Source organism: Aspergillus tubingensis (assembly GCF_013340325.1).
Source record: "Aspergillus tubingensis WU-2223L DNA, scaffold_7, whole genome shotgun sequence".
NCBI classification, from domain to species: Eukaryota; Fungi; Ascomycota; class Eurotiomycetes; order Eurotiales; family Aspergillaceae; genus Aspergillus; species Aspergillus tubingensis.
In genome coordinates this window covers 1,358,210-1,382,850 of record NW_023336281.1, presented here as the reverse complement: position 1 = coordinate 1,382,850, position 24,641 = coordinate 1,358,210, and the positions used below count along the sequence as shown (strand labels likewise).

General features: G+C 52.3%; 10 protein-coding genes across 10 annotated transcripts; 6 read left to right on the top strand and 4 right to left on the bottom strand.

Moving 5' to 3' along the window:
- Positions 1–1,750: 1,750 nt before the first annotated feature.
- AtWU_05411 (PQ loop repeat family protein) lies at positions 1,751–2,961 on the top strand (the record flags this gene model as incomplete). The annotated part of the gene is made up of 4 exons (XM_035500521.1): positions 1,751–1,911; positions 2,001–2,416; positions 2,487–2,608; positions 2,677–2,961. 4 exons carry the CDS (start codon positions 1,751–1,753, stop codon positions 2,959–2,961), a joined length of 984 nt encoding a protein of 327 aa, XP_035356414.1.
- Positions 2,962–3,772: 811 nt separating this feature from the next.
- Positions 3,773–5,163, bottom strand: AtWU_05410 (glycoside hydrolase family 18 protein; the record flags this gene model as incomplete). Its single annotated transcript, XM_035500520.1, has 4 exons — positions 3,773–4,428; positions 4,561–4,795; positions 4,862–4,886; positions 4,976–5,163. The coding sequence occupies 4 exons, from the start codon at positions 5,161–5,163 to the stop codon at positions 3,773–3,775; spliced, it is 1,104 nt and encodes a 367-aa protein (XP_035356413.1).
- A 2,606-nt stretch (positions 5,164–7,769) lies between these two features.
- On the top strand, positions 7,770–8,534 carry yth1 (cleavage polyadenylation factor RNA-binding subunit YTH1; the record flags this gene model as incomplete). Its single annotated transcript, XM_035500519.1, has 1 exon — positions 7,770–8,534. The coding sequence occupies one exon, from the start codon at positions 7,770–7,772 to the stop codon at positions 8,532–8,534; it is 765 nt and encodes a 254-aa protein (XP_035356412.1).
- A 1,129-nt stretch (positions 8,535–9,663) lies between these two features.
- On the top strand, positions 9,664–10,495 carry pst2 (putative NADH-quinone oxidoreductase Pst2; the record flags this gene model as incomplete). The annotated part of the gene is made up of 4 exons (XM_035500518.1): positions 9,664–9,690; positions 9,767–9,852; positions 9,918–10,314; positions 10,394–10,495. The coding sequence occupies 4 exons, from the start codon at positions 9,664–9,666 to the stop codon at positions 10,493–10,495; spliced, it is 612 nt and encodes a 203-aa protein (XP_035356411.1).
- Positions 10,496–11,253: 758 nt separating this feature from the next.
- npl4 (nuclear protein localization protein 4) lies at positions 11,254–13,486 on the top strand (the record flags this gene model as incomplete). The annotated part of the gene is made up of 4 exons (XM_035500517.1): positions 11,254–11,352; positions 11,415–11,545; positions 11,635–13,108; positions 13,187–13,486. The coding sequence occupies 4 exons, from the start codon at positions 11,254–11,256 to the stop codon at positions 13,484–13,486; spliced, it is 2,004 nt and encodes a 667-aa protein (XP_035356410.1).
- Positions 13,487–14,224: 738 nt separating this feature from the next.
- Positions 14,225–15,860, bottom strand: AtWU_05406 (uncharacterized protein; the record flags this gene model as incomplete). Its single annotated transcript, XM_035500516.1, has 2 exons — positions 14,225–15,646; positions 15,708–15,860. The coding sequence occupies 2 exons, from the start codon at positions 15,858–15,860 to the stop codon at positions 14,225–14,227; spliced, it is 1,575 nt and encodes a 524-aa protein (XP_035356409.1).
- A 1,085-nt stretch (positions 15,861–16,945) lies between these two features.
- Positions 16,946–18,506, top strand: ppe1 (putative ribosomal protein/carboxylic ester hydrolase (Ppe1); the record flags this gene model as incomplete). Its single annotated transcript, XM_035500515.1, has 5 exons — positions 16,946–17,133; positions 17,210–17,715; positions 17,791–17,881; positions 17,938–18,191; positions 18,286–18,506. The coding sequence occupies 5 exons, from the start codon at positions 16,946–16,948 to the stop codon at positions 18,504–18,506; spliced, it is 1,260 nt and encodes a 419-aa protein (XP_035356408.1).
- A 360-nt stretch (positions 18,507–18,866) lies between these two features.
- AtWU_05404 (putative transcription initiation factor TFIID subunit) lies at positions 18,867–21,591 on the bottom strand (the record flags this gene model as incomplete). The annotated part of the gene is made up of 5 exons (XM_035500514.1): positions 18,867–19,923; positions 19,973–20,784; positions 20,838–20,881; positions 20,932–21,073; positions 21,409–21,591. 5 exons carry the CDS (start codon positions 21,589–21,591, stop codon positions 18,867–18,869), a joined length of 2,238 nt encoding a protein of 745 aa, XP_035356407.1.
- A 371-nt stretch (positions 21,592–21,962) lies between these two features.
- Positions 21,963–22,657, top strand: AtWU_05403 (mediator of RNA polymerase II transcription subunit 11; the record flags this gene model as incomplete). Its single annotated transcript, XM_035500513.1, has 2 exons — positions 21,963–22,046; positions 22,211–22,657. The coding sequence occupies 2 exons, from the start codon at positions 21,963–21,965 to the stop codon at positions 22,655–22,657; spliced, it is 531 nt and encodes a 176-aa protein (XP_035356406.1).
- Positions 22,658–23,059: 402 nt separating this feature from the next.
- On the bottom strand, positions 23,060–24,176 carry cap2 (F-actin-capping protein subunit beta; the record flags this gene model as incomplete). The annotated part of the gene is made up of 5 exons (XM_035500512.1): positions 23,060–23,133; positions 23,188–23,235; positions 23,313–23,582; positions 23,647–24,026; positions 24,148–24,176. 5 exons carry the CDS (start codon positions 24,174–24,176, stop codon positions 23,060–23,062), a joined length of 801 nt encoding a protein of 266 aa, XP_035356405.1.
- Positions 24,177–24,641: the final 465 nt, after the last annotated feature.

Below are 24,641 nucleotides of genomic sequence, written 5' to 3'. Positions count from 1 at the left end.
TTGATGGATAGAGTTTTGGACATGCTTCTGGATACCTCAGCCTCTGAGAAGTTAGTAGTGATTGCTGTTCCAGCGTGATCAAATTGAGTCCTCCAGTGGCGACGAACCACCGGGGTGAGAGAAGCGACAAAGACAATTAATTACCCGCAATTTAGTGTCCAGCTAGGGAAGAATAGCTTTTTGCTCTTGGTGGGTGAGATTATTGGGGGGAAAGGGTAAGCAAGTCCTGACTAGCACAACGGACTATTCAGTAGTTGGATCACCGGGTGGGCTTGGCTGGAGACCAACTAACCAACTAAGCGGGGAAACAGGCAAATACCTTCCCCCCTCCTTCCGGCCTCAGCTTGAACTCGAGAAAAGAAATTAGAGCAAGACGGAGTATGCAATAACAATATAGCACGAATGCACCAGAACTCCGGGCTGACCGCGACCGGCTCGGTTGATTGGTAGGCGATATTAAACCCCGGGAGTTCATTAGCTCAAGCCCAAGTCGGGCCATTGGCCGGTGCTCGAGCGCAGTCTACGGAGAATTGGCCCAAAGTAGAGAAAGAGTGGCGATGGGATGCAGACCTGATGACCCAAACAGGAAGAGAGCCAGCCTTAGCTCGACTTTCTGGCATCGCGCCGGCATTTGGTCCCACCCCAAAGCTGCCCTGATCGTCCGGGGGAAATTGGGGGGTTGCATTAGCCCTTCACACTTCAGCATGCTCCGGCTGTCCTCCTGCGCCCTCCTGCTCCTCCTTCTCCTCTTCCTTCTCGTGCTCCTCCTCCAATCACTCGCAGCGGGATGATGCGATGGCTCACCTCTTGCCTCGGTTCGCGTACATCTTCAATCAGGATTTGCAGGTGCAAATCATCAATCATGAACAATGCCTGATCTAACCTACCCACTGTACGGCTGAGAAAAAAAGTATGTGTGTGTAGCTCCACGCGATCTCAAGCTGGCCATGGTCCTTGCGCGGGGCCGGACCTAATGGATCTTGTTCACATTATCTGGATCGTCCTCCCGCATACTGGGTCCTGGCATGGCGTCCCTCTGGTGGCTCGCCCCTCAACCTACGCCGTTACACTTCCTATCTACTAGGGCCAGTAGCGGCATGTTTCGTCCGCGCCGTCTCAAGCCTGGTTGTACACTAGTATGACCCGCGGTGTGCAGACCTGATCGACTATCGAGGTTGCTGAAATTGGACATGTGATGGTCTCAGCTTTTATTAGTGTTTTTTCTCTTTCTTCCCGGGGACATCTAGAAGATATATCTAGCTACCTAGCGTTCGAGCAGGGGGGTTTAGACCCGGTTGTTTCCTTTTTCCTTCGTCCTGGCTGATTGTGGGTTCTTCTCCTCTCCTCTCCTCCCTTGCCTCCCTTGATTCGGTCTCCTGGGTTCCGTGGTCATTCTTCAACCCTATCAATCGTCGGTCTTGCATATCACTTGCCCGTCACTTGACCTCGACCAGACTGGTGGGTATGTATCTTAGCTGCTGTCGCACCATGGTGGCCGAATATATAGCACTCCCCTTGGTATCCTCCAGTCCGTTGCTGACCTCATTGCAGCTTGTCTACTTCAATCAAGTCTCTTAAGTCCTCGGATCCGTCTCTGCGTAGAGACAATCCTTGTGCTAGTCATCCCACATTCCTCGGTCCGGTCCTCACGGAAGGAGAAGCCCCCGCCATTGTCACACCGACATCATCGGTACATTGTGTCTGAGGAGAGGTTCAGTACGACCTGGAATAGCGGCGCATTATAACCACGATGGCCGGTGACAGCAAGCCTGAAGTGTTCGAAAGTGCTAATGTGGCTGCGGCCACGGCCAAGCCCAGCTTTGGGGCTCGCGTGGCTAGGCACTTCAAGCGATGGTGGTGGGTGTACATCATCGCCTTGATTGTGATTGTTCTTGTAGTGGTGCTTCCTGTGTAAGTTTGCTCTCGCGGCAAGAGATGCCTTCCCCCAATCCATATCCATTTCCTGGTCTCCGGCTTACATGACATGTTTCGGAAAACAGAGTCTATGTCGCATACCCCAAGGAGGCTCAACACATCGTCAATGACTCCAACCTGACTGTCACATCAATGATCATCAGTGACCCCTCACCTTCATCCTTCGACCTCCACCAACTACAGGTTATTGGATCCAACAGCTCTTTCCACCCGACCTTCTACTCCTTCTCGGCAGCCATCAGCCTGCTGGGTTCCGCCGTCTTCACTCACGTTCAGGTTCCCCAGTTCAACGGCCACAATGGCGTTGTCATCGATGTCAACCAGCGTGCGAACCTGACCAACGCAACGGCATTCGCCGAGTTCTGCAAGGCCGCCATCATGAACGAGCAGTTCCCTCTCAACGTCTACGGCAAGCCCCAGCTAAAAGAGGGAAGTCTACCCAAGACCACTGTGACCTACAACAAGACCGCTATGGTGACAGGTGAGCTCACCTATTCCCCATATATTACAATTGACTCTCACAGCCCACTGACTCATACATTCCGGTCTAGGCCTCAACAAGCTCTCCGGCTTTGACCTCGTGGACATGTCAATTGGAACCAACAACACAGACGGCACCAACGCCAAAGGAACCGTCTACATCCCCAACCCCTCGGACATCAGCATCGCCGTGGTATGCAATTCTCCCATCTTCCATCCAATTCGCCATACCAGTATCCCAACTAACCCCACATCCTACAGGGCAACCTAACCCTCAACCTGGAGGTCAACAACACCGGCATCGGCCAGGCCTTCATCTACGACCTCACCATCAACCCAGGCAACAACACCGTCCCCATGACCGCCAATGTCAGCACCCTCACCGTCGCCAGCATGCTAGGCAACTACCCGGACTACATGATCCCCATCGACATTACCGGCAACTCAAGCATCTACGACAACCAGCCGCTCCTCTACATCGAAGAAGCGCTGGCGTCGCTCAAACTGCAGGTTCAATTGAACGTGACGCAGGCATTGGGCGGTTGATTTAGCCAGTCTGTCTTGCCTTCAAACTAAAAGTCTGTATTTTTGCTTTTACGGACTGATGGATCTGATATCCTCTCTTATTGGGGATATAAAATGAGACATGTGTGTTATGTGGAGGGTTGATGGTTTGTTCTCTGTTTATATATGGCCTATTTACTGCTTACGATGATATTTGTGATTCCCATATGCCTTTTATGGATGGATGGATGAAGGGATGAGAGCTGGACTTGTGTCATCGTTGGTTTGGTCGAGGTAGGTAGGTAATTGTCACTTAGTATAGTATAGTATATTTAGTATATGTAATAAACTATGATATAATCTTCTAGTTCCGTTACTGTCTTTTACGATATGATGATTAGCAGAAATGATGGATGAAATGTGATACAAAGGATGCGATGGGTAGGTAAACAAATAATAGTCGCGGATGCACAGACACTGCTTAGTTACTGCATATGGTGAAACCACCCCCCCTATGAAAAGGGAGGGGCTTATCAATGAATGCAACGATTGTCTCATCTTCCCCAGCTGGGATGCTTAAGCGAGATAATTTGTTTTGTTCCAAACACAAGCCATAAGAATGTTGTTCTTCTTTTTATTGTTCTCTTTTTCACTTGCTTTCTTTCTTCCAATCAAACAATCAGGATAACAATGGCTAAGCAAACAGAATCAGTCACGTGTGCCTCCTTTTGGATGCCCTCCCCTGGTATAACTTTTTGGCCTTTGTTTTTCTTCGTCTTTACACTCTCGTACTTTCCCTTGAACAAAAGAGCCTCCGACCTTAACTATACTGACAATGAGATAGAAAGGAAAACTACATATCATGCAATGTGTTATACCCCGTTTCAATCAGACTTCGCGGTCCCCGCGCGTCGCCTCCAATATGCCAATAGAATAGCCCACCCAGCTTCATTTTGGTGACGAATTTCGCCTTCTGCTGGACTGTTTGGGGCGTGTCGTATGTGACAAATCCGCCATCACCGCCTACGCAGTATGCTGCTCCCAGACTGCTGTCGTGATGCTCCTTGGCTCCCGGTCGCGGCAGCTGGCTATAGTCGAAGACGCCGTCTTCACCGCCACAGCCTACATACCGCTGACCAGCTCCACTGCTACCCAGGAACGAGCGGCCATACGCGGGGATCCCGAGAAGTAACTTCTTGGGATCGACGCCCTGGTTGAGTATGTAGGAGATGGAGTTTTGGCAAGAAATCGCTGCGGGATGCTTGCTGAAGAGCTGGGCTTGATGACCCGACTGGTTCTCCCAGGGGCCCGAGAAATCGTACGCCATGATATTGATCAGGTCGAGATAGAGTTGCGCCTTGGAAAGATCGATGTTGCGGAGAGCCCATGGACCGGCCGGCAGACAAGAGGCCAGAACATAACGCGGGGCCGGGAGGACTTCGCGCAGTCGCGCCAGCAGACGGATATAGTCCGATCCTTCTTGTGGGTCGGAGGGGTATTCCCAGTCCACTGTTGGGCCAGCACACGGTTGGTTAGCCTTAGGGCATGCACACAATTTTACCTTATTTTCTGCAAAGTAGATACTGACATGACGCATCCATGATGATAAGGGGGGGAGGGGCTGGGATCCATCGCACGTACCGTCGATACCATCCAGACCAAACTGGTCCACCAGCGCCCTCGCGCTCCGAGCAAACGTCTCGGTGCGAGATTGACTGCGGGCCACTTGGGCGAAGTTCTCGCTGCCCTTGCCGCCTCCTCCGACTGAGAGAATGAGCTTCATTTTAGAATACTGCGGCTTCAGTTGCGCAAAGGCCCGCAGGCAGCCGTTAGTGCCGTCGACGGGCATTTGTGCATCGGCCCATTCGTCACTGAGCTGTTATTCAAAGCATGTCCTGTCAGCGAGATCAGCCCCTCACAATAAGGGGAGAGGACTGGTTACATAAACGGTACCATCTTCTTTAACCCTGTGAACGAAGAAAGCAGGCTGGTTAACAACTGTCTCTGTGTATGGACTGGGACCATCAGCATGGTGCCGACTTGAGGTTACTAGTACCATGCAAACGCGTAGAAGATATGAGAAATGAAGCCCAATCGAAGGGCCGACGGAGGCTGTTTCCGGTATATCCTCCAATTGGGATAATAGGCAGCGTTCAAGAAGAAGGGCACCTCGTAGGAACTATTACTGGAGCGTTCGGCTGCTTTGCGCCGCCAGTGCGGAAAGAGGGAGGAGCCGGAGAACATGGCCAGCAGTGGTGGACGAGGGGGAGGGGAACAAGGGTGCAGTAGAACTAGAGGGGGCAAAGATTGACTCTCCGAGAACCAGGATGTGAGGTCAAAATACAGAAAAATAAGCTTAAGATCGTGATGCGATGATTAAAGATGGAACAAGCCCCAGAATGGCCAGTGTCACGTGTGGAAGGGCTTTTTGGTTTGGTGATGCGAATTGGGGACTTTTTGATTTGCTCCCCCCACGCGAGTATGGAGAAGGTAAGGGATCGTACGATTAGTGTGGCAGTGGGTGTTTTCTTTTTTTCTTTTTGTTCTGCTGAGGTCTTGAGCAATTTAAACCCTCTGATCTGCAGCAGGAGCAGCAGGAGCAACGGGAGAGAGACACTGCAACGGAGCTGTTGATGGATGGACTGGCAGGAAGGAAAGAAGGCAACCAGGATGAACCAGCAGCATCAGCATCAGCGACAGCAACAGCAACAACAATGACAACAACGAGAGCTGCTTCTTTCGTTCCTCCGGCCAAACCACGTACAACCACTTGAGTCGACCCGACGCAGTGGCTACATCAGTATCATCCCACTCTTTCCATGATCCAGGTACTTGGCTTTTTCTACAACTACCCTTCCCTGTACCCTACCACGTACTACTCACGTACGTATTCTCGTTTCTAGGGTTGCAATGCGGCCGATTTGCAGGCAACATCCTATGCAGCTTTGTCATGCAGGCTGCTAAGGTTAGGGGCCTATTTCGGTCGGTTCCCCCTCCTCCATCAGCAGTGACCTGGGCTAGTCAATCAGATCAACGTCCGACGATGGGAGCATCTGATGATGACCAGCCACAGCCCCAGACACGGTCCAAACGTTGTCACCCCGCCTTTTGCTGTCCCAGGTTCCCAGGTCGGAGGAGCAGATCAAGCGATCGTGTTGATCATTGGCCGCCCCGGAACGTTCTCCCTCTTCATCTGGTGTACCAGCCAGAGGACGCGGCTGGCTAAGGTTTGTTTTTAAGGCCCGGGTCTTACCCTCTCGATACTCTCCGGTGAGATTCTGGTGCTTCGAGACCTCGCAAAAGTCCAATGACAGTGGCGTCTGTCACTAAGCCTTCTTTATCCAAAACCCGAGTAGCTCGCGATGAGATTATAGACTCGTCGCACGGGACTATTGATTCTGACTGAGGAGAGGTCAATTCAGCGATCGACTGCTGATGCAATATATCCAGAGCAATTGCCGGGATGTATCAGCATTGCAGTGATTGGCCACAATGGGGGTGATGCTCAGTAATCCTTATGAAGTATTCGCTCAGTTGTTCCGGATCGGACTGGGGGATCGACTGGGTTGGAAAATGCAGTTTTTGCCCACTATTTTCTTATGGCTGCAGTTAGAGTTCCCACCGTCGTTGCTTTTTTTTCTTATTTTTTTTTCCCCTTCCCTTTTGCACCCTCGTTTGAGGGAAATGTTGGTTGTGGGGGAGATGCAGCCGCGGACGACTAACCTGTAGGACTAGTGACGCCCCATCCCCGCATGAAGGACCGCGACTCAATTACCTTGATGCTGAGTGGGAGACCTTTTCACCCATACTGAATCAGCATTTGATCCCCGAGCGAATAGGCACCGAGAACGAGGAGGGGTGAGACAATCCTCGGGTTCTTAGCGTCAAGTACACTTTTTCTCCGGCGCGTTACTCGCCAGCGACAGGAGCCGCTCCGGAGCGCCGACAACCGCGGCGGTATTGTTGCTGAAGCTATTCACTACAAGAAAAGAAGAAGATGTGAAAAAAAAGGGAGGAGGAAGCATGGGAGCATTGAGGTTGTGCTGCTCACTGGAACTAGGTTACTTCCCGGGGCTATTCCCCAGTTCCAAGTTACACCGTACAACATGCATCCTTCTCACAGTCGAGCAGGGAGTCGGGCGTCAGACCCATCGAGCAACGGACCATGTGATCTCGTAAGTCGTAGGAATGCTCGTATGCAGGGGCAGCCAGGCTTGCCTGCGCCTGGGAAACGTACCCATTGGCCTGCTGCAACTGGGCCCGGCGCTCCCCCAGGCTGCCGTCAACCATCTACGAAAGACGGGGTACGTCTCGCTGCAGCATGGATGGCTGACTGTGCCCAAACAAGGGCGGGGAATAAGCATCGACGAGGAATCCCGTTTAGACAAACCGATCTCACTGTAGAAGTAACTAGTAGATGCTTCTCGGATTACGCTCTTCTGCTCTTCTGCTCTTCAGCTCTTCATGCGTTACTACCAATATTTACATGGTTCGATGGACTTCCACAATGAGATTGCTGAATAAGCATGCTGTATTGCCACCGCCTTCCTCTTTCAACATACTGCCCTTTCAAGGCTCGGAGTCGCTCGTCAGGACTCCTCCGATGCAGACTGATCATTCATCATTCTTCAAGTCTGCTCTCTTCCATATGCTAAGTGTCTGAGGGTGCCAAACACTTTGCAAGGCAATAGGGCACTAATTGGGTCTATATCCTAGCCCACCTCAGTCATCTGATTGACTGCAAACAAAGCAAGGACCTCCGCTCAAACGTGTCGACGAGCGAAAAGCTCCTGCTCTGCCTCTCTATCCTTCCTAGTACCCTCTTGTCGTTCAACACAAAACCAATCAACATGACGGCAGACGTGAGCCATGCAGCATCACGCGTGCTCACCTCCAACAGCCCCCGCGACCCGAGCTTTGATGAATTCTCCTTCGTCCCCTTCCTCCGCCAAAGCTACGGCTTCGGCCTCGCCAGTGATGTACCCGTCTGCAAAGCCTACAGCGAAGGTCACTGCCCTCTGGGACCAGCCTGTCCCGATCGCCACCCGACCCCATCGCGTGTCACCACGTCGACCACCACCGCGTCGGGACTAGCACCGTCAACCACACATGGATCGCTGGTTTGCAAGCATTTCCTCAAGGGACTCTGTAAGAAGGGTCTCAAGTGCGAGTACCTTCATGAATACAACCTCCGCCGCATGCCGGAATGCCAGTCCTTCTCGCGGTCCGGCTACTGTCCCAATGGCGATGACTGCCTGTATCAGCACGTGCGGGAGCAGGCGCGTCTGCCCCCCTGTGAACACTACGACCGGGGATTCTGCGAGCTGGGACCTCTGTGTGCCAAGCGGCATGTTCGTCGGCGCTTGTGTCAATACTACTTGGCCGGGTTTTGTCCGGATGGCAAGGCCTGCGTGGATGCTCATCCCCGGTGGTCGGAGAACCTCCCCCGTCCGCAAATCCGGGTCGAGAAGACCGAGGAAGAGCTGGAACGGGAACGGGCCTTGATCCGGGAAGAGCAGGAGAAGGAGAAGGAGCGTGAGAGGGAGTGGAGGAGTGAGCGTGGTCGCGGTGGGGGCTTCATGCGGGGTCGGTACCGGGGGCGTGGACGCGGATAGAAGAAGCAGAAGATGATGATGATGGTGACGGTGGAAGGGGAAAGGGGTTGGTTGTATGCGTTTTGCAGATTTGAGTTTACAAAATCGTCGAGATACCCAGCTGAGAGGCATGTTTACACTTATTTTACATGGTTAGATCTATCAAGGTTGCATTTGGATTGTCTTTGTCGTGTATCTGAGAATACATAGTAGGGAGACAGTTTTTGAATGAAAGAATATACGATAAGAATGATGATGAAGCAGAGCTGATGCTTTAGCTTGATTAGGAATATGGTGTCTATTAGAGACATCGGGACAATCTAATATGGGGCTGGGTACGGGAGTCGATGGACGGTCTAGCCAGACCGTGCACGGATTTCCGCTACTCAATTGCCAACTAGGTTACTGTGTAGTGTGTACACTGTAGATAGGGCCAAGTGAGCGTCAGCAGCAACCCCTAACAAACAAAGAGAGAGCAGCTATTCCACAGTAGGAATGTGAGAAAGACACTCTCTTAGTCGACAGTGATTAGGTGCTATCCAGATGACATCATGACTATCAGATACCCTTATTTAGTTAGCAAGTGGAAGATGAGAAAGCAGATTGTCAGAATCCCCTAATCTTCATCAGGGGCCCTTCGATTCCCAAAAAGAGGAGGGATCAAACCCGTGCCGCCAAAGGTGTCACCATTGCTTGTTCCCACGGGGAGGAGAGGAGAGGAGGGGCTTATGAGATGGTGAATAAGAGATCGTTCAGCGCCAGTCGAGTCCATCCGAGCTCCATTTGTCAATGATCCGTAAGGCTCCACAATCACGATTGATTGGATGGCATCACGCCGAGTGGCTCCGGAATTCCACTTTTAGGTACCTCCAGACCAATCATCGTGCCAGGGAGAAAGGGTCCGTACGGGAACAGGCGAACGGTAGTAATCGATTACGGATGCTTGCCAAACGCTGAGTGAGAAGAAGCTGCTTTGAGTTGCGGAGCTCCTCAACCACAGTACCTTTCCCCCCCCTCCCTCTCGAGGCTATAAAGTCTGGCCACCATGGCCGGACCCATTCACTTGTCTTTTTCTTCTCTTCATCAGAAGTAACCTTTTCCTCTGTGCCTTTCTTTTCTCCCAGGTTCACCCCACCACCCCACCATCACCATGGCTCCCAAGATCGCTATCGTCTTCGTAAGTGATATCCCACTGTTTGGTGACATTTCAACATGTTGGAAATTCGCATGACTAATGGGCCAATTAACTACAGTACTCCATGTACGGCCACATCCTCAAGCTGGCCGAGGCTGAGAAGAAGGGTATTGAGGCTGCTGGCGGTTCCGCCGACATCTTCCAGTATGTCAATAGCTGCAACTGAAATTCTATCGCAATTGTCCCGGTGACTAACCTATACCGTCTAGGATCGCCGAGACCCTCTCCGACGATGTTCTGGCTAAGATGCACGCTCCCCCCAAGTCCAGCTACCCCATTGCTGAGGCCAACACCCTCCTTGAGTACGACGCCGTTCTCTTCGGTATCCCCACTCGCTACGGTAACTTCCCCGCTCAGTGGAAGGCCTTCTGGGACCGCACTGGTGGTATCTGGGCCTCCGGTGGCTACTGGGGCAAGTACGCTGGTCTCTTCGTTTCCACCGGTACCCAGGGTGGTGGTCAGGAGTCCACCTGCCTTGCTGCCATGAGCACTCTCGCTCACCACGGTTTCGTCTACGTCCCTCTCGGCTACAAGACCGTCTTCGCCCAGCTGTCCAACCTCAACGAGGTTCACGGTGGTAGCGCCTGGGGTGCTGGTACCTTTGCTGTAAGTTTTTCTCTCCCCAAAACTGACACCGGACCGTTTCGATTGGCGACAATATACTGATGACTTTTCTTTTCTACAGGGTGCCGACGGCTCCCGCCAGCCCAGCGCTCTCGAGCTCGAGGTTGCTGAGGCCCAGGGCAAGGCCTTCTACGAGCACGTTGCTGCCCACAACTTCGCTTGACTACATGGTAGCGAGCAGGCCAAGTCGGAGTCGCAGCCTGCGGCGGCCGCAGCAGCGTCGCAAAAACAGACGACTCAGACTCCGAAGTCCCAGCCTGCGCCAGCCAAGAACGGTCAGAACACTCAGGGAGCGAGTGATGCAGACAAGAGTAACGAGGGACCATGTGGTTTGCCTAAGAAGTGCACCATTATGTAAATCGATTTGCACTTGATACCCTGCAGTTTCATTCGTGCCTTGCTTTGCTTTGACCGGGTTGGATTGGATACTGGCGTTTAATTCGGAGGACTGGGTCTCTTGTTGTTGTGATGCTATTTCCATAATATAAATAGAACAGAATCATAATTAATAAATATACATTTATAAATATATAAATATATATAATTATACAGCTCTTGACTCAGACAGTATGTGGTGTACATGTTAATTATAGTCATGAATGAGCTATGGATGGGTTGACGAGGGAAGTATCTGGATTACCAAAGATACACCATTTGTCAGCGGAGAAGAGACGGCGGGGTGGTACCAGGCGGTAACGGCGTGCAATGACGATAGAGCTCCGCTGCCGCCTTAATCGGCTCTCCTCCAAGCTCTCTCAACTCTCTGTCTCTCTCTCGTTCAACTTCTCTCACCTCTCTTCCCACCCCGCCCACTGCCATGATCTGATGAGTTTGATGAGTTTGATGTGTTACTTAAGCTGCACAAACATTGATTCAACTCTACTATTCTGTCCAACCCCTTCTTGCTAGGGTATCACCACTATGGCGTCACGCCCAATCGTACTGAGGTTCGAAAGCCGCAACGGCCAGTTCCGGTTGACGGTCAACCCGCAAGAACTGTTCCCGTCTCTGCAGCCACAGGTGTGTTCCCTATACCTTATGGCATAATACTTAAAGCTCGAATAAGTGCTTATACTCTCTAGATCCTAGAACGCCTCCCTCCGAACGTCGATCCCTCATCTATCACTCTCTCTAACCGGCCCATCGGCACCGGTGGTGAAGAAAGACTTCTTAACAGCTTAGATGGCGTGGGTTTGGACAAAGTTGGTTTGAAGTGAGTTGAGACCCGCATTTTGGACAGATTCTGCGCTGATCCAGGTCACCTGTCATAGCTACTAACACTGCTCGGTTCTTTCCTGTCAGGCACGGCGATAAGCTCTTCATCGGGTATCAAGAAAACCAAGGACAACAGAATGGCACAGCCAACGGTCACATAACCCCCAGCGCGGGTGAAGCTTCGCGACGTCTAAATGGAGCTCCCGTGCCCCAAAGCGAAACGGTAACCTTCCGCCCTCCGCAGCCGAGCTCGCCTACAGCCACGATCAAGAACCCTTGGGACGTGGTGCAACAATCGCCGCTAGATGATATGCTGGACAAGAAGGATGGGAAGATCAAGCGAGGCCTGGATACGAAGTTCTGCCGGCACGGCCCCAAGGGAATGTGCGACTACTGCATGCCGCTCGAGCCCTACGACCCCAAGTATTTGGCGGAGAAGAAGATCAAACACCTCTCATTCCATTCGTACCTGCGGAAAATCAACGCCTCGACCAACAAAGCCGAACTCAACAGCTCGTTCATGCCCCCGCTTAGTGAGCCGTATTATCGGGTACGGCGAGACTGTCCCTCTGGACACCCGCAGTGGCCGGAGGGCATTTGCACCAAGTGCCAGCCGAGTGCGATCAGTCTTCAGCCTCAAGAGTTCCGGATGGTGGATCATGTGGAGTTCTCTTCGCCGGATCTCATCAACTCGTTGCTCGACTTTTGGCGGAAGTCGGGCGCCCAGCGGTTAGGGTTTCTCTACGGTACCTATGAGGAGTATAAGGAAGTTCCGCTGGGGGTGAAAGCCGTGGTCCAGGCCATCTATGAGCCACCGCAAGTAGATGAGGTGGATGGAGTTACGCTCCATGAATGGCCGAACGAGAAGGAGGTGGACGAGGTTGCACATCTATGTGGTTTGGAGAGGATTGGCGTGATCTTTACGGACCTACTGGACGCAGGTCGTGGAGACGGTTCGGTGATCTGCAAACGACACATCGACTCCTACTATCTGTCCTCCTTGGAGATTGCTTTTGCAGCGCGGTTGCAAGCGCAACACCCGAAGGCCACGAAATGGAGCCGAACAGGCCGCTTCGGCTCGAATTTCGTCACCTGTGTGCTGAGTGGCGACGAGGAGGGCGCCATTGCAATCAGTGCTTACCAGGCGTCAGTAGCGGCCGTCGAGATGGTCCGCGCGGACATTGTTGAACCATCGGCAGAACCCTCTGTCATGCTGGTGCAATCCGAGGACGACGACACCGAGAACAAGTCGCGGTATATCCCCGAGGTCTTCTATCGCAAGATCAACGAGTACGGCATCAGCGCTCAGCAAAACGCGAAACCCAGCTTCCCCGTCGAGTACCTTCTGGTCACCTTGACACACGGTTTCCCAACGGACGCCTCCCCCCTATTCACCGACAGCAGCTTCCCCATCGAGAACCGCGAAGTCATCGGCGAGAGCCAGGAGCTCATCCACGTGGCGAAGAAGCTAGTAACCCACGGCGACCCGGACAAAGCAATCCGAGCCGTCTCGGACTTCCACATGCTGTGCTTCCTGCACTCCCTGTCGACATTCAACAAGGTAAACCCTCATCGCCTACATGACTTCCTTCCATTCAGGAGCAAACCGTCCTAACCAAACCCACCCACCTTCTCACAGGACGAAGAAGCCCTACTATGCCGCGTCGCGACGCAACGTGCCCCCGCAGATGGCCTGCAGCTGATCAACACCTCTGGATGGGCTACCCTGGTGACCATTCTTCAGGAAAGTGGTGAGCGCCCCCCTAAGCGCCCCTGGCTGCCCACACCCGAGCCTTACCCGCCACGTTCAGTGCCCTACAACCCCGGAAAACGTTCCCTCCCCTCCTCTACCTCTTCTTCCTCTCATCTCAGGCCCGAGTCTCCCAAATCTGAAAGTGAACGTCTTGCTAAGAGGTTTAAGGGAGCTAGTCTAGAATGAAATTCTTTTGTTGACTAGTCCGATGACCGAATCCCAACCAATCCCAAATCTCCTTCCGTCTATCTCTATATCCTACCTCTTTCTGCCTGTCCATTACTATGTCACTCTGTGTCTCGGGCTCCATCTCAACCTCAACCTCAACCGCAACGTCTCAGTCAGCACCCTTCTATATCGATCATTTCCTACTTCCAATACATATACAATCGTTTGTCCGTGCCGCACATGCGTGTACCTAAAGCGGAGGACGAGCCGGAGTAAAGGGCATGGAATAATAAGGGAAGGAAGCAAGGAATGGAAATTGGGGAAAGGGGGAAACCGGGGAAAGCGGGGATTATATTTACAAAGTATAGCATGGTACATCCAAGCCACATGAATATGAACTATACTCCCATTTATCAATACGTGGGATACTTACATTGATTTGCCTCTACTTTCATTATCATATGTCAATGCTATATTCTCGGAGGTAGTTGGGTTACTTGGAAATATAACAATGATGGAGCTGAGTACGTATCATATGGTACATATAGTACAGTATGGAAAAATAACAACATATTGTATCGTCAATTTCGTAAGATCGTGCAAGATTTCAAACACGTTATGTAGGAGATAAAGTGACTAGATATGTGAAGAGACATGAATATAACGAGCTGAGAAAGGGAGAAAGCAAACACGAACACAATATGAAGGGAAAAAAAGGAAGAAGAACAGAAGTGATATTAAAAGGAATACAATCCCCTACTCATCCTTCTTGACCAACTCGCCCAATCTCTTCTCAATAACCCTCCTCCCCTCCACATCGCGCCAAACCTCATGTGGCGCCCCCTTCACAATATCGAAATTCTTGAGGTTCTTCGTAATTTTGGTCAACTCCTCCTGTCTCTTCGCCCACTTCTCACTCTTCCGGACCTCAATACCGGAACTGATCACCACGAGTGGCGTGTCCGCCATCTGAACGTGTCTGGCCGTCTGGATCTCCGAGGAGGTCATCGACTCTGCGACAAGGTTCTCCTGTAATTTCGCCTTGACGATCTTCCCCGTTTGGTAGGAGCTGCGGCCGTAGACGCGGTCTTCGCGTGTGCGTCCCTTGAAGATGGCCCCAGCGATACGGTCCAGTCCTAGCGGGGTGAAGATGCCGCGAAGCCAGAGCGTGAAGCCGCGGCCCGGGGAGCCGATGTTACTGAGGTAGTCTTCGTGGAGGCTGTCGATCAGAACGATACCAGAGATCTCGAGCAGGTGGCGACTGGCGAAGATGCGGCTGTAGATGCCACCAACGCTGGCCGAAACGAGGATCCAGGGGCCCTCTTCGCCGGCGAGAGCGAGTGCTTCGGATAGGGCATCTGCTGCCATGCCGGCGGAGAAGGGGGAGGGCGCGTTGTCGGACCAGCCGAAGCCGGGACGATCCCAGTAGCAGTAACGAGGGACGATGCCAGACTGGTATGCATCGTGGATGAATGGCTGCAGGGTATGTTCGACGGGCCAGTCGCCACCTTCGATGAGGATCGTCGGGGTGTCATTCTGAAGACTGTGGGTAGCGTTACCGACGCAGTGGAGGTGGACTTGGTAGCTGTCGCCGTTGACGTAGTATTTCTTGCCGGGGGCGGGGAGGGATGCGTCGCGGGCGCGAAGGATCAGGGTGGCGGTAAACAGGATGACGATGATAGCGAAAATGACCAGGAAGACGGTCTGAATGAGAACAGCGACCCATTCGCGCAGGGGACGGCGGGTTTCCGGCCGCCCTGTCAGGCGCTCCTCTTCCTCCCGCTTACCCCATGCCACGGAGTGGTTCTGGACAATTGTATAGAGAGAGATGAAAGCTGCCCAGACTACCGATGCGACTCCCACCCAGCCTTCTTCAAGCCGGATGCGAGGGACGGCTAGAGTAAGGATCATGTCGATGAGGAGGAAGATGGCAATGATGATACCGGACACGGACATGGGCTTGGACGGGATAGCGAAGAACAGGAGTCCGAGCAGGAGGTACCCGGTTGTCAGGGTCGTATAGGCGAAACTGAAGAATCCGGATCCGCGCGAGTGCATCATGGGTGGACTGACGAAGAGGGAGACGAGAAGGAAGGTCCACCAGATGAAACTGATGGCGAGGAAGAGGGAGGAGAGGCCTCGTAGGGCTCGGATGCCCCAGAGGTTGTAGGGAGAGACCTGGCGAGCCTGGTGTTAGCCATATTCTAAGTGAAGGGAGGTGTTTCTATGCGAAGCTCACAGCAGGGTCATCAGGGCTCAGATAGGCCGGGGGCTCGCGCGGGAGCAGTCGTGTGCGCTCATCTGGCTCATCGTGTCGTCGCTCATCCTCTCGATCGCGCTGCTCGCCGGTCCTGTCGGACTCGTCGCTTCGTCTAAATTTAAGGGACACCATTGTGCTTTTCTTCACCCTGGTGCGCTATAGAAAGATAGGTGCGGGGACAGATGGGTCGAGATAAGAAACGAAGGCGCGACATGGATCGGGATGCCGATGGAGAGAGTCATGAGGCAGATGCTGACGTCACGGCATGGCAATTGCTGGATAGTGGAACCGGGAGGGCCCCAAAAGCACACAAGAAGGGGATCCATGATGGTTGCGAGCATCACCGGCTGGCATCTGGCTGGCGGCAATGCTCAGCCGTGACGTCACGGCAGGCTTATGTCACCGTCATGGACACAATATCATCACCGCCATTTGCTGGTGCAGGATGGAGAGTCAATGGTAAGGATGAGGAGGTAAGACAATAGACGGACAGGACTGGAATTGCAAGGCATGGGTGCATGGTGGAGAAGACAAATCTCTTTGAATGTATAGTCGGAGGGAAAACATCAATAGATTAAGAACAAAGAGAAAAGCAATAAGTACACAATTAGCGCGTCGATCCATCAGGCACACGCCTGGTCAGCTGACCTGCCGCACCGTGGGGATACCCATCCTGGTGCATACTTGTTCTATATTGTCTAGACCATATTTTAGGGTATAATTGTGGATAGACATTCAATTGCACTCTATACAGACCCCAGTTGATAAGATCGAAGACCCACTGGGAGAAAGATCCCTGGAAAAACCTGGTGATCTGCAAAATACCATCAAGTATCATCAGTCAATACGATACGGTATGTAAGGTATCAGCCATCTTGGTATGCAGCAAATCCATTCCTCCGTCAGCTTATCTTTCTAGACCTCTTATATACTTCAGACACATTTTCTACTGTGACATAAAAACTCCATATCCAATCTACAGATCCTACATCTGGACCATAGTGGTGCCAACAGCACACACGCCTATCATTCCCCTCCAAATCTACTCACCCGCCACTAAACATCCCCTCCATCAACCGCATGATCCACTCGCCAGCTCCAGCTCCAACTCCCGACTCAAGCTCCTCTCCAATGTCAACATCCACACCTCCAAGCCTAGAGCTGATCCTATCCACAACCCCATCTACCTATCTACCCAGTAAATCTGCGCAGCCTTCATGAGCGAGCTGCAAAAATCCTTTGCCAAGTCCAGACTGGCCAAGCTGCCTCTCCAACCGCCAACCGGGCCGTCCATGCAACCCCTCGACGAAGAGGTCAGTCACGACGATGACTCTTCCTCAACCTCGTCCACAGGGACAATAGTTCCCTCACCCAGCAGACAACTGTTCGCAAGGCCAGGACGCGGGTGTGTATACCCTCACTCCACCGCCCCTCCCCCACAATTCACTATCTAGCGATCACCAAACTAAAACACTTATCAGATCCGTCCAACAAACAACCCTTCCCTGGACAGACTACTTCACCCAGGAGCTCTATCTCACACAAATAGACACATCCAACAACATCAAGATCACTCACCATGTCTACCTCACACCACCAGCAGACTCCTCCAGTCCCCTCTTCGTCATGCATCACGGCGCCGGCTCATCCGGTCTATCATTCGCCGCATGCGCCGGGGAGATCCGCAAAATCATCCCCAAAGCCGGCATCTTGTCCATAGATGCACGCGATCACGGCAGCACGGCAGTCACTCACGCCTCAGGCGAGGATGGGAGCGAGGGCATCGAGCTAGACCTAAGCCTCGAGACGCTGAACCGGGACCTCGTATTCGTGGTCCGCGAAACACAGACCCGAATGGGCTGGGAGAGTCTCCCCGATCTGGTCCTTGTCGGCCATAGTCTAGGTGGTGCGGTGATCACGGATGTAGCCAGACAGGGCGAGCTGGGAAGTAAAGTACTAGCATATGCAGTTTTGGATGTTGTAGAGGGTAAGCCAGCCCTCATCTCATCTCACCAAGCAGATTACAGGTAAAAGAAAATAAAATACTAACAGAAAGAAACAGGATCCGCCATGGACGCCCTCCAAAGCATGGAAACTTATCTCATGACCCGCCCATCGCGCTTCCCATCCATCACTTCGGGGATAGAATGGCAGTAAGTGATCAAGCAACAACCCCATCCACACTCATTTACTTAATCCAACTGTAAAGCACCCGCTCGCGCACAATCCGCAACAAAACCTCCGCCCGCGTCTCCGTCCCCTCCCTCCTCTACGAAGACCCCAACTCACCCGACCCCACCAAACCCTGGATCTGGCGGACCAATCTCTCCGCCACGAAACCCTTCTGGGAGAACTGGTTCGTCGGTCTAAGTCGCAAGTTCCTCGATGCTCGTGGTGGGAAGTTACTCCTCCTAGCGGGGACAGATCGTCTCGATAAGGAGTTGATGATTGGGCAGATGCAGGGTGCGTATACTCCCCCATCCTATTCCTCTTATTTACTTAGGTTACTTTTGAAACTGTGTTGAGTGGATGATATGCTAATTATCTATATCTGCAGGTAAATACCAACTACAAGTCCTGCCGGAAGCAGGCCATTTCATTCAGGAAGATCAACCGGCCAAAACGGCGCAGATTTTGGTAGATTTCTATAAGAGGAATGATCGCAGTGCGTTGGTTTTGCCGCCTAAGGTGGCGGATTTGCAGGCTTCGGCGGCGATGAAGAAGGGGGCTGGGAGTGGTGCTGGTGCTGGTGCTGGGGGGTTGTTTAAGAAGATATAAATATGGTATACTATACTAGATCTTGAATATAGGTTTGAGATTATTTCATGCTGTATCAAGTGGTGATGGACTAGGAGGTATGTGCTGTTTCAAAGTAGCTGTATTGAGTATTTGGAATAAAAATTGTGACTAGTAGTAGGATCTTTCCATCCTGGATTAAATACAATGCCGCCACCAACACCAATGCCCACCGTCAATGCCCCCAAAGACGCCACATGCTACCGATTATCCTGCCTATGGATGTGGGATAAGAAGACAGGAAATCGTATTAAACGCAGAACAGAAAGATGATATAGATCAATGCGAAAAAGAAGAAAAGGAATAAAGGGTATCTGGCGCTGTTGCATACACGTCCCTCACTTAAGGAAGATAGGCGCCCCCAGCAATGATCAAATTCATATTCGTAAACTTCACCTTGTAGACTGGGCTCTTCTTCGTGGGAAAGGCGCTGATCTGGTCGGGCGTCACCACGACATCCTTGCCCTTCTTCTTGCCCATACCCGGGGCGACCGCACTTGAGGTTTGCGTAGTGCTGGGTGCTGGCTGGTTGCTGCCGTCGACCTTGGTGCCTGCGCCGCCCTCGCCGACGACACGGCCTTGAGAGGGGTCCTGAGCCGGGCCCGTCACATCCCACACGCGGACGGTGCCATCAGCACCACCGGAGACCAGGACTGTTGATTCGACGCTCCAGCTCAGGGACCAGATTCCGCCCTTTCCATGACCGCGCATGCGCTTCAGCAGTCGGCCAGGAGCAAGGTCCCACAGTAGGATGGATCCTTGGTCATCTGCCGATGCGAGGAGTTTTCCGTCGCGGCTGCATGCCAGAGCAGTGATGTTGCCAGTGTGTCCGGTGAACATGCGGACTGCATTTCCCGTGGTAACGGCCCACATGCGGACCGTGTGGTCGGAGCTACCAGTGAAGACGTACGCCGAGTTGGGGTGGAAGCAGATGCAGTCAACGTCCTGGTCGTGCCCGACAAAGATACGCTGCTGGCGGATATGATCCGTAACCCAAAGGCGGGCAGTCTTGTCGTGTCCGCCAGAAACAAAGTAATGGCCGTAGGGGCCCCACTGGAGGTCCCAAACCGGCTGGTCGTGACCCTTATAGACCACCATGCACTGCCAAAGGTCCAAGGACCAGAGACGGATGGTCTTATCTGCGGACGACGAAAGCAGCCAGCGCGCGTTCGTCGGGGCGACGGCATTGTCCGTCTTGGTAATCGATGGTGCAAATGCCACTGAATAGACCGGTCCGGAATGTCCGATTAGACGGCGAGAGTTCGAAGGTGGAGTATCATCCACGTTGTCGTAGGTCGATTGAATTTTCTTGCCATCCATGCTCCAGACCCGGATGTATGACTCCTGCATACCAGCTGCGACGAGCATAAGATCATCCGAAAAGTCCAAGCAGTTGATTCTGTTGATTGTTAGTCAAGACCTAATACCAATGAGACCATGTTACCTACCCATCATAGGTGTTGTGGAAGGTGAACATGCAGACGCTCACAGCGGGACCCACGCCACCAGTTCTGCCCTCAATCCTGAATCTGTCGCGGTTCTCCTTAACCTTCTGAATCTCTATAGCCACGTCTCGAGCAGTTGACGGAGGATAGGGGATATCAGCACGAGTTGGAGCTTCTTCATCCTCTTCCTTCTTGATCATCTGGTCAAACTCTTGAATCAGAGTGTTCTGACCTGGGCCTGGAGGGTTCTTCGCATCCTCATCCGCCAGCTCGCCCCTAACATCTGTCTCGAGGGCTTGCTCCAGAGGAAGCTTTCCTAGCTTAAGCCTGGGCAGAGTTCCCGCCATGTTCGGGTTGTCTCCAGTGTATGCAGAGCCGGGATGGTGACCAGGAATGCCTTCATCTTCACTGGGAAATGTCTGACCATCTGTTTGGCCCAGCATCGCAGCGAAACTGAATCTATCGTCCGCGGTACGCTCTTTGGTGATGATAGTACAATAACTGCTTAGAATTGCAGTCATATCTGAGCCACCCTCTTTCTGCTTGCTTTCCAGGAATTGCATGAGGTTCGAAAAGGCGGGGTTGCTGAGAACCAAACGATACTTGTTTGTACGATATAGCTTGGCGGTCGAATTGGCTTGCACATGCTCTGGCAAGCTGATTGGCTCCAATGCGCGCACATCTTCTGTATGCTCAGGCAAGAAGAGGTTCTTGTTCAGATCAAAGAACTGCTTGGCATCCTGCGGCTTGAAGGAAGATACCATGTTGATGAAAGTGTATACGAACAGCGGCCAGAGGACACGTCTCAGTTCAGGCTTTAGAACGTAAGTATGGATCCGATACATGTGAGCAGGATTCTGCTTCTTACCTTGTAAAGATCCAAGTTGTCTTCAACCCAAACCTTGAGCAAGTCTACGTACTGTTAGCACTGTTTCGTATCATCAAAACCGAAAAGGACTTACCAAAACCCATCCTGTACTTGGGTCGTGCATCTTCGCCAAGAGGGGGCATAGGAGGACGGCCATCGATTTCTTGATGTGCCGACTCAATACGTAGCATAGCCTCCGTACGACTATAGCCCTTCTTTGCAAGATAATCGATGACCTGGAAAACATTAGTACAAGCGGTGACAAGACAATGTGACAGCATGATGCGCAGTAGTAGCAATATACGCTCGGCACGATGAAAGGCAATGTTAGATGACAAAGAGGAAGCCCGGACTAGCAAATGTAGGCATTCCCATACTCCTTTAGTGAAGATTGAATACAATAATCACAACTGACTCAGTTCATAATCATAACCAAGCCATGTGCGGAAAGCATACACCGGGGTAACACCACCCTATCACACCGCAGTCCAGGCACAGGCACATGACGCAATGAAACATAGTACACCCCAACAACAAACATAGACAGTTAAAAGATAAACCAATGACTTACTATTTGATTGAGGTTCTGCTGCGACATCGGACCACCGGGAGGCGGCGGCGGAGGCGCAGGAGGACCCGGAGTGACAGGCCCGGCGTTGGTCATGGGCTGCTGAGGAGGCATAGACATGCCACCACCGGGCCCCATGCTTCCACTTCGGGGAGCAGGGCTGGGGGCCCCGCCTGGCGCAGACATCGCGCTTGAACGATCAGATGCAGATCAATATCTAGCCTCAAATGTAGAGAGTGAGGAGCGAGCGGATGAGACAAGATTAATGGCGAGTCGCAAGTAACAGCAGGGTGACGGCAGGACGAGGCGCGCAAGTATTCACGGGAGGTTTTGAAGTTCTGATATCGCACTATCGCGCTTCGGGTCTAGCGCGTCGGGCCCCGGCTGAGGTAAGCAGAGTTCCCCGGGTTGGGTGGACACGTGACGGAGCTTGTTGGTTGCAGGTCCAGATCGAGTAGTTACTCCATCGCCAATTCTACCTGTCATTCCTACTTGACTACTTCCTTCTGCTGGCAGCCTGGAACATAAACAAAGAAATAAAACCAAGAGCAAACAAAATGACAGATGTCAAAGACACCCGCAAACCAGACCAAGTCTTTACATCAGCGGATCGGATCCGGCAATTGAATGAAATAGACAAGGTGAGTTTAAGAGAAAAGAAATAGAGGCCCGGGATTATTCCCCGCGCGACACCCCCGAAATGCTACTTCCCTAGCGATGGATACTCAACATCCCCGCTACTACAATATTCATATTGTGTCATTGACTTCACACCACCCTCACTAATTGCCGCCGATCACTACAGGATGTGGCCAAGCTAATTCATTCCGCGGGTCTCGCAATCCAAGCCTTGACCAACGCTCGGTCGGGCGAGTCACCTTCGGACAATTCTCTCGCATCCCACCAAGCCCGCTTCAAGGAGGCCACTTCGCAATACTTCGCCCTCCTTTCGTCCATTGATGTTCGACTCCGTCGTCAGGTGTATGCTCTGGAAGAGGCGTCTATTCTTGCGCCGGACACAGCGTCGAGAGCGGAGAATCTACCTGGTGCGAGCAGTGGTGGAGTAGCGGGCGCATCATCGAACCCGCTCGATGTTAGTTGGCTTAACAGTCGGAAGGATACGGTGGGCAAGGATAAGGAGGCAGAGCTGTGGGCTGCTGCGAGGGAGTTCGTGGAGCGGATTAGCAATCCGGCGTCTGTGAGCTCGGGAGCGAAGACAGAGGGCGAGCAGGAGAAGATGGAGGTTGATTAGACGCCATTGATGTTGGGATGATTTACGAATTTTTGATAAGGCTTGGTCCTTGAATTGGCGAATATGGTGATTGCTCTACTATCTGGAGTTCTGTACCATATCTTGCCATGTGGTTGCAGGTGGAGCTAAGCGGACAGCCTGTCTATGATACCCAAATTTATTGAATGTATTGGCAATTGATTTTGCATTATGCAATGAAGAGTTGCTCGCGGGAATGGCTAGCCAGGCCATCACAGAAGACGGCACTTACAACGCACAATCACATAACGCCTGCAGTTCATCGTATACGAGTAATATTGGGATCCCCAGGAACCTTGAGCTCGAAGTACATACAACAAATGTAAATAAATAACAGCCTCTAAAACGACGCTATAATGGCTTCCTTAACTGACAAACAGACGACTAGCTGTGCATAGACCGGATCATCTCCAGGTGGGTAGCCCGATCTCTGTTCGACTCGGACAAGGAGGGGAGACCTGTTCCGCTTATTAGCATGAAATTGCCCGCCAGCTGATTAGACCTGCACTTACTCCGAAGTTCACCCACAACATCCTTAGCCTTGCCGAAGTATACCTCCTCTGTAAGAACGGTTCGATTAGCAATCAGCTCAGTAATGTGAAGACACTCGCTCCACAGTCGCAAAAGAAAGACATACGCAGCAAGTTCCTCATCTTCAACTCCATGTCCTCGACAAGTCGACCAACATTGGCGACGTGGCTTGCATCCGACTCGACGGGCAGATCCACCTCCACCTGACGGGTCATGTTGCCGCTCAGGTCCATCTCACCCAAGGACTCGGATTCATTGGCCAAGTGCAGGATCACGGTGCTAGTCAGCTTGTAGTGGGACATGCGCGCTCTGTCGGTAGCCTCGAAGACGTGGATACTGTCCCATTCTCCAGAGCTTTTAGCACCTGGCGTAACTCCTATGTAAAAGCAGGATGTTAGGATGCATTTCCAGTCTAGAGTATCAAGACAGCATTCGCTCACCCTTCTTCAACAATATAACACCGGCGAATCCATCGTCCAAGTCCCAAAAGTACACGCTGCCTACTCCACCCTCGTAGTACAGCTCACGGTAGACATCGAATGCCTCATTGGCGGCAACCTCGAGCTTTCTCACTCTCTCACTGGGCACGGTTCCATCTTCCAGCGGGGGGTCGAACTCATTGCTCCAGGGCGACCGGTAGCTATCTCCGTCGCGGTTGTAGTCACAGAGGAGGTAGTCGCGGTCTGTCTTGGGGCACTTGCGGATCTCTAGGGGCTGATCGACAGAAGAGAGGAGGTCCTCGGTCAGATCGGGGACGATGGAGGTGATTGCCTGGAGGTTTTGCTTCGTATCGCGGGGGTTGAGGCGCCGGAGCAGGTCCCTGGAAGCAGGTATGATGGTCAGCGGGAGGCAGCAAGCGGGGTCGATGGCGTGGATCGGTCGCCTCCAGAGACTAGGCAGGCTTCATGGTTTTGGAGCAAAGCCAGAACTGCAGCACTTACAGCGCACTGTCGAATTGAGCGTCAGCCATGATGATGATATGCTGAAATGTGTCTGATTGTGGTTGAGTCTGTCTACTGTTTAGGCACGGGTTCCGCCGTTCTCCAATGCGATCCGCCGCCCCCTAGGTTATTTCCCCATCGGGAATGTGGTGGGGCTACTGCCACACCAGGCCGCCCTCCCCGCCTGCCTATCAAGGTAAGTTGGACTCTATCGCTGGCAGATCATCACCGCCTTTTGAATCAGCTTACATTAGAAGGCTCATCTGACTATTCCTTACAGGCGTGGGGAATTCGAGGATTCGAGTGACTAACACAGGTACTGCTTGGTTGTTATCAAGAATGAAGTTTGTGGCGATTCACACTGCCTTACGTTGACTTGAAGCTTGAGACGTCAGCCACAAAGTTGTGTCACGTCACACCATCCACTATCATAAGGCCATCTAAGACTACGGAGTATGTCCATAGAGTCTTGAATGTTATGACAATTGTATAAC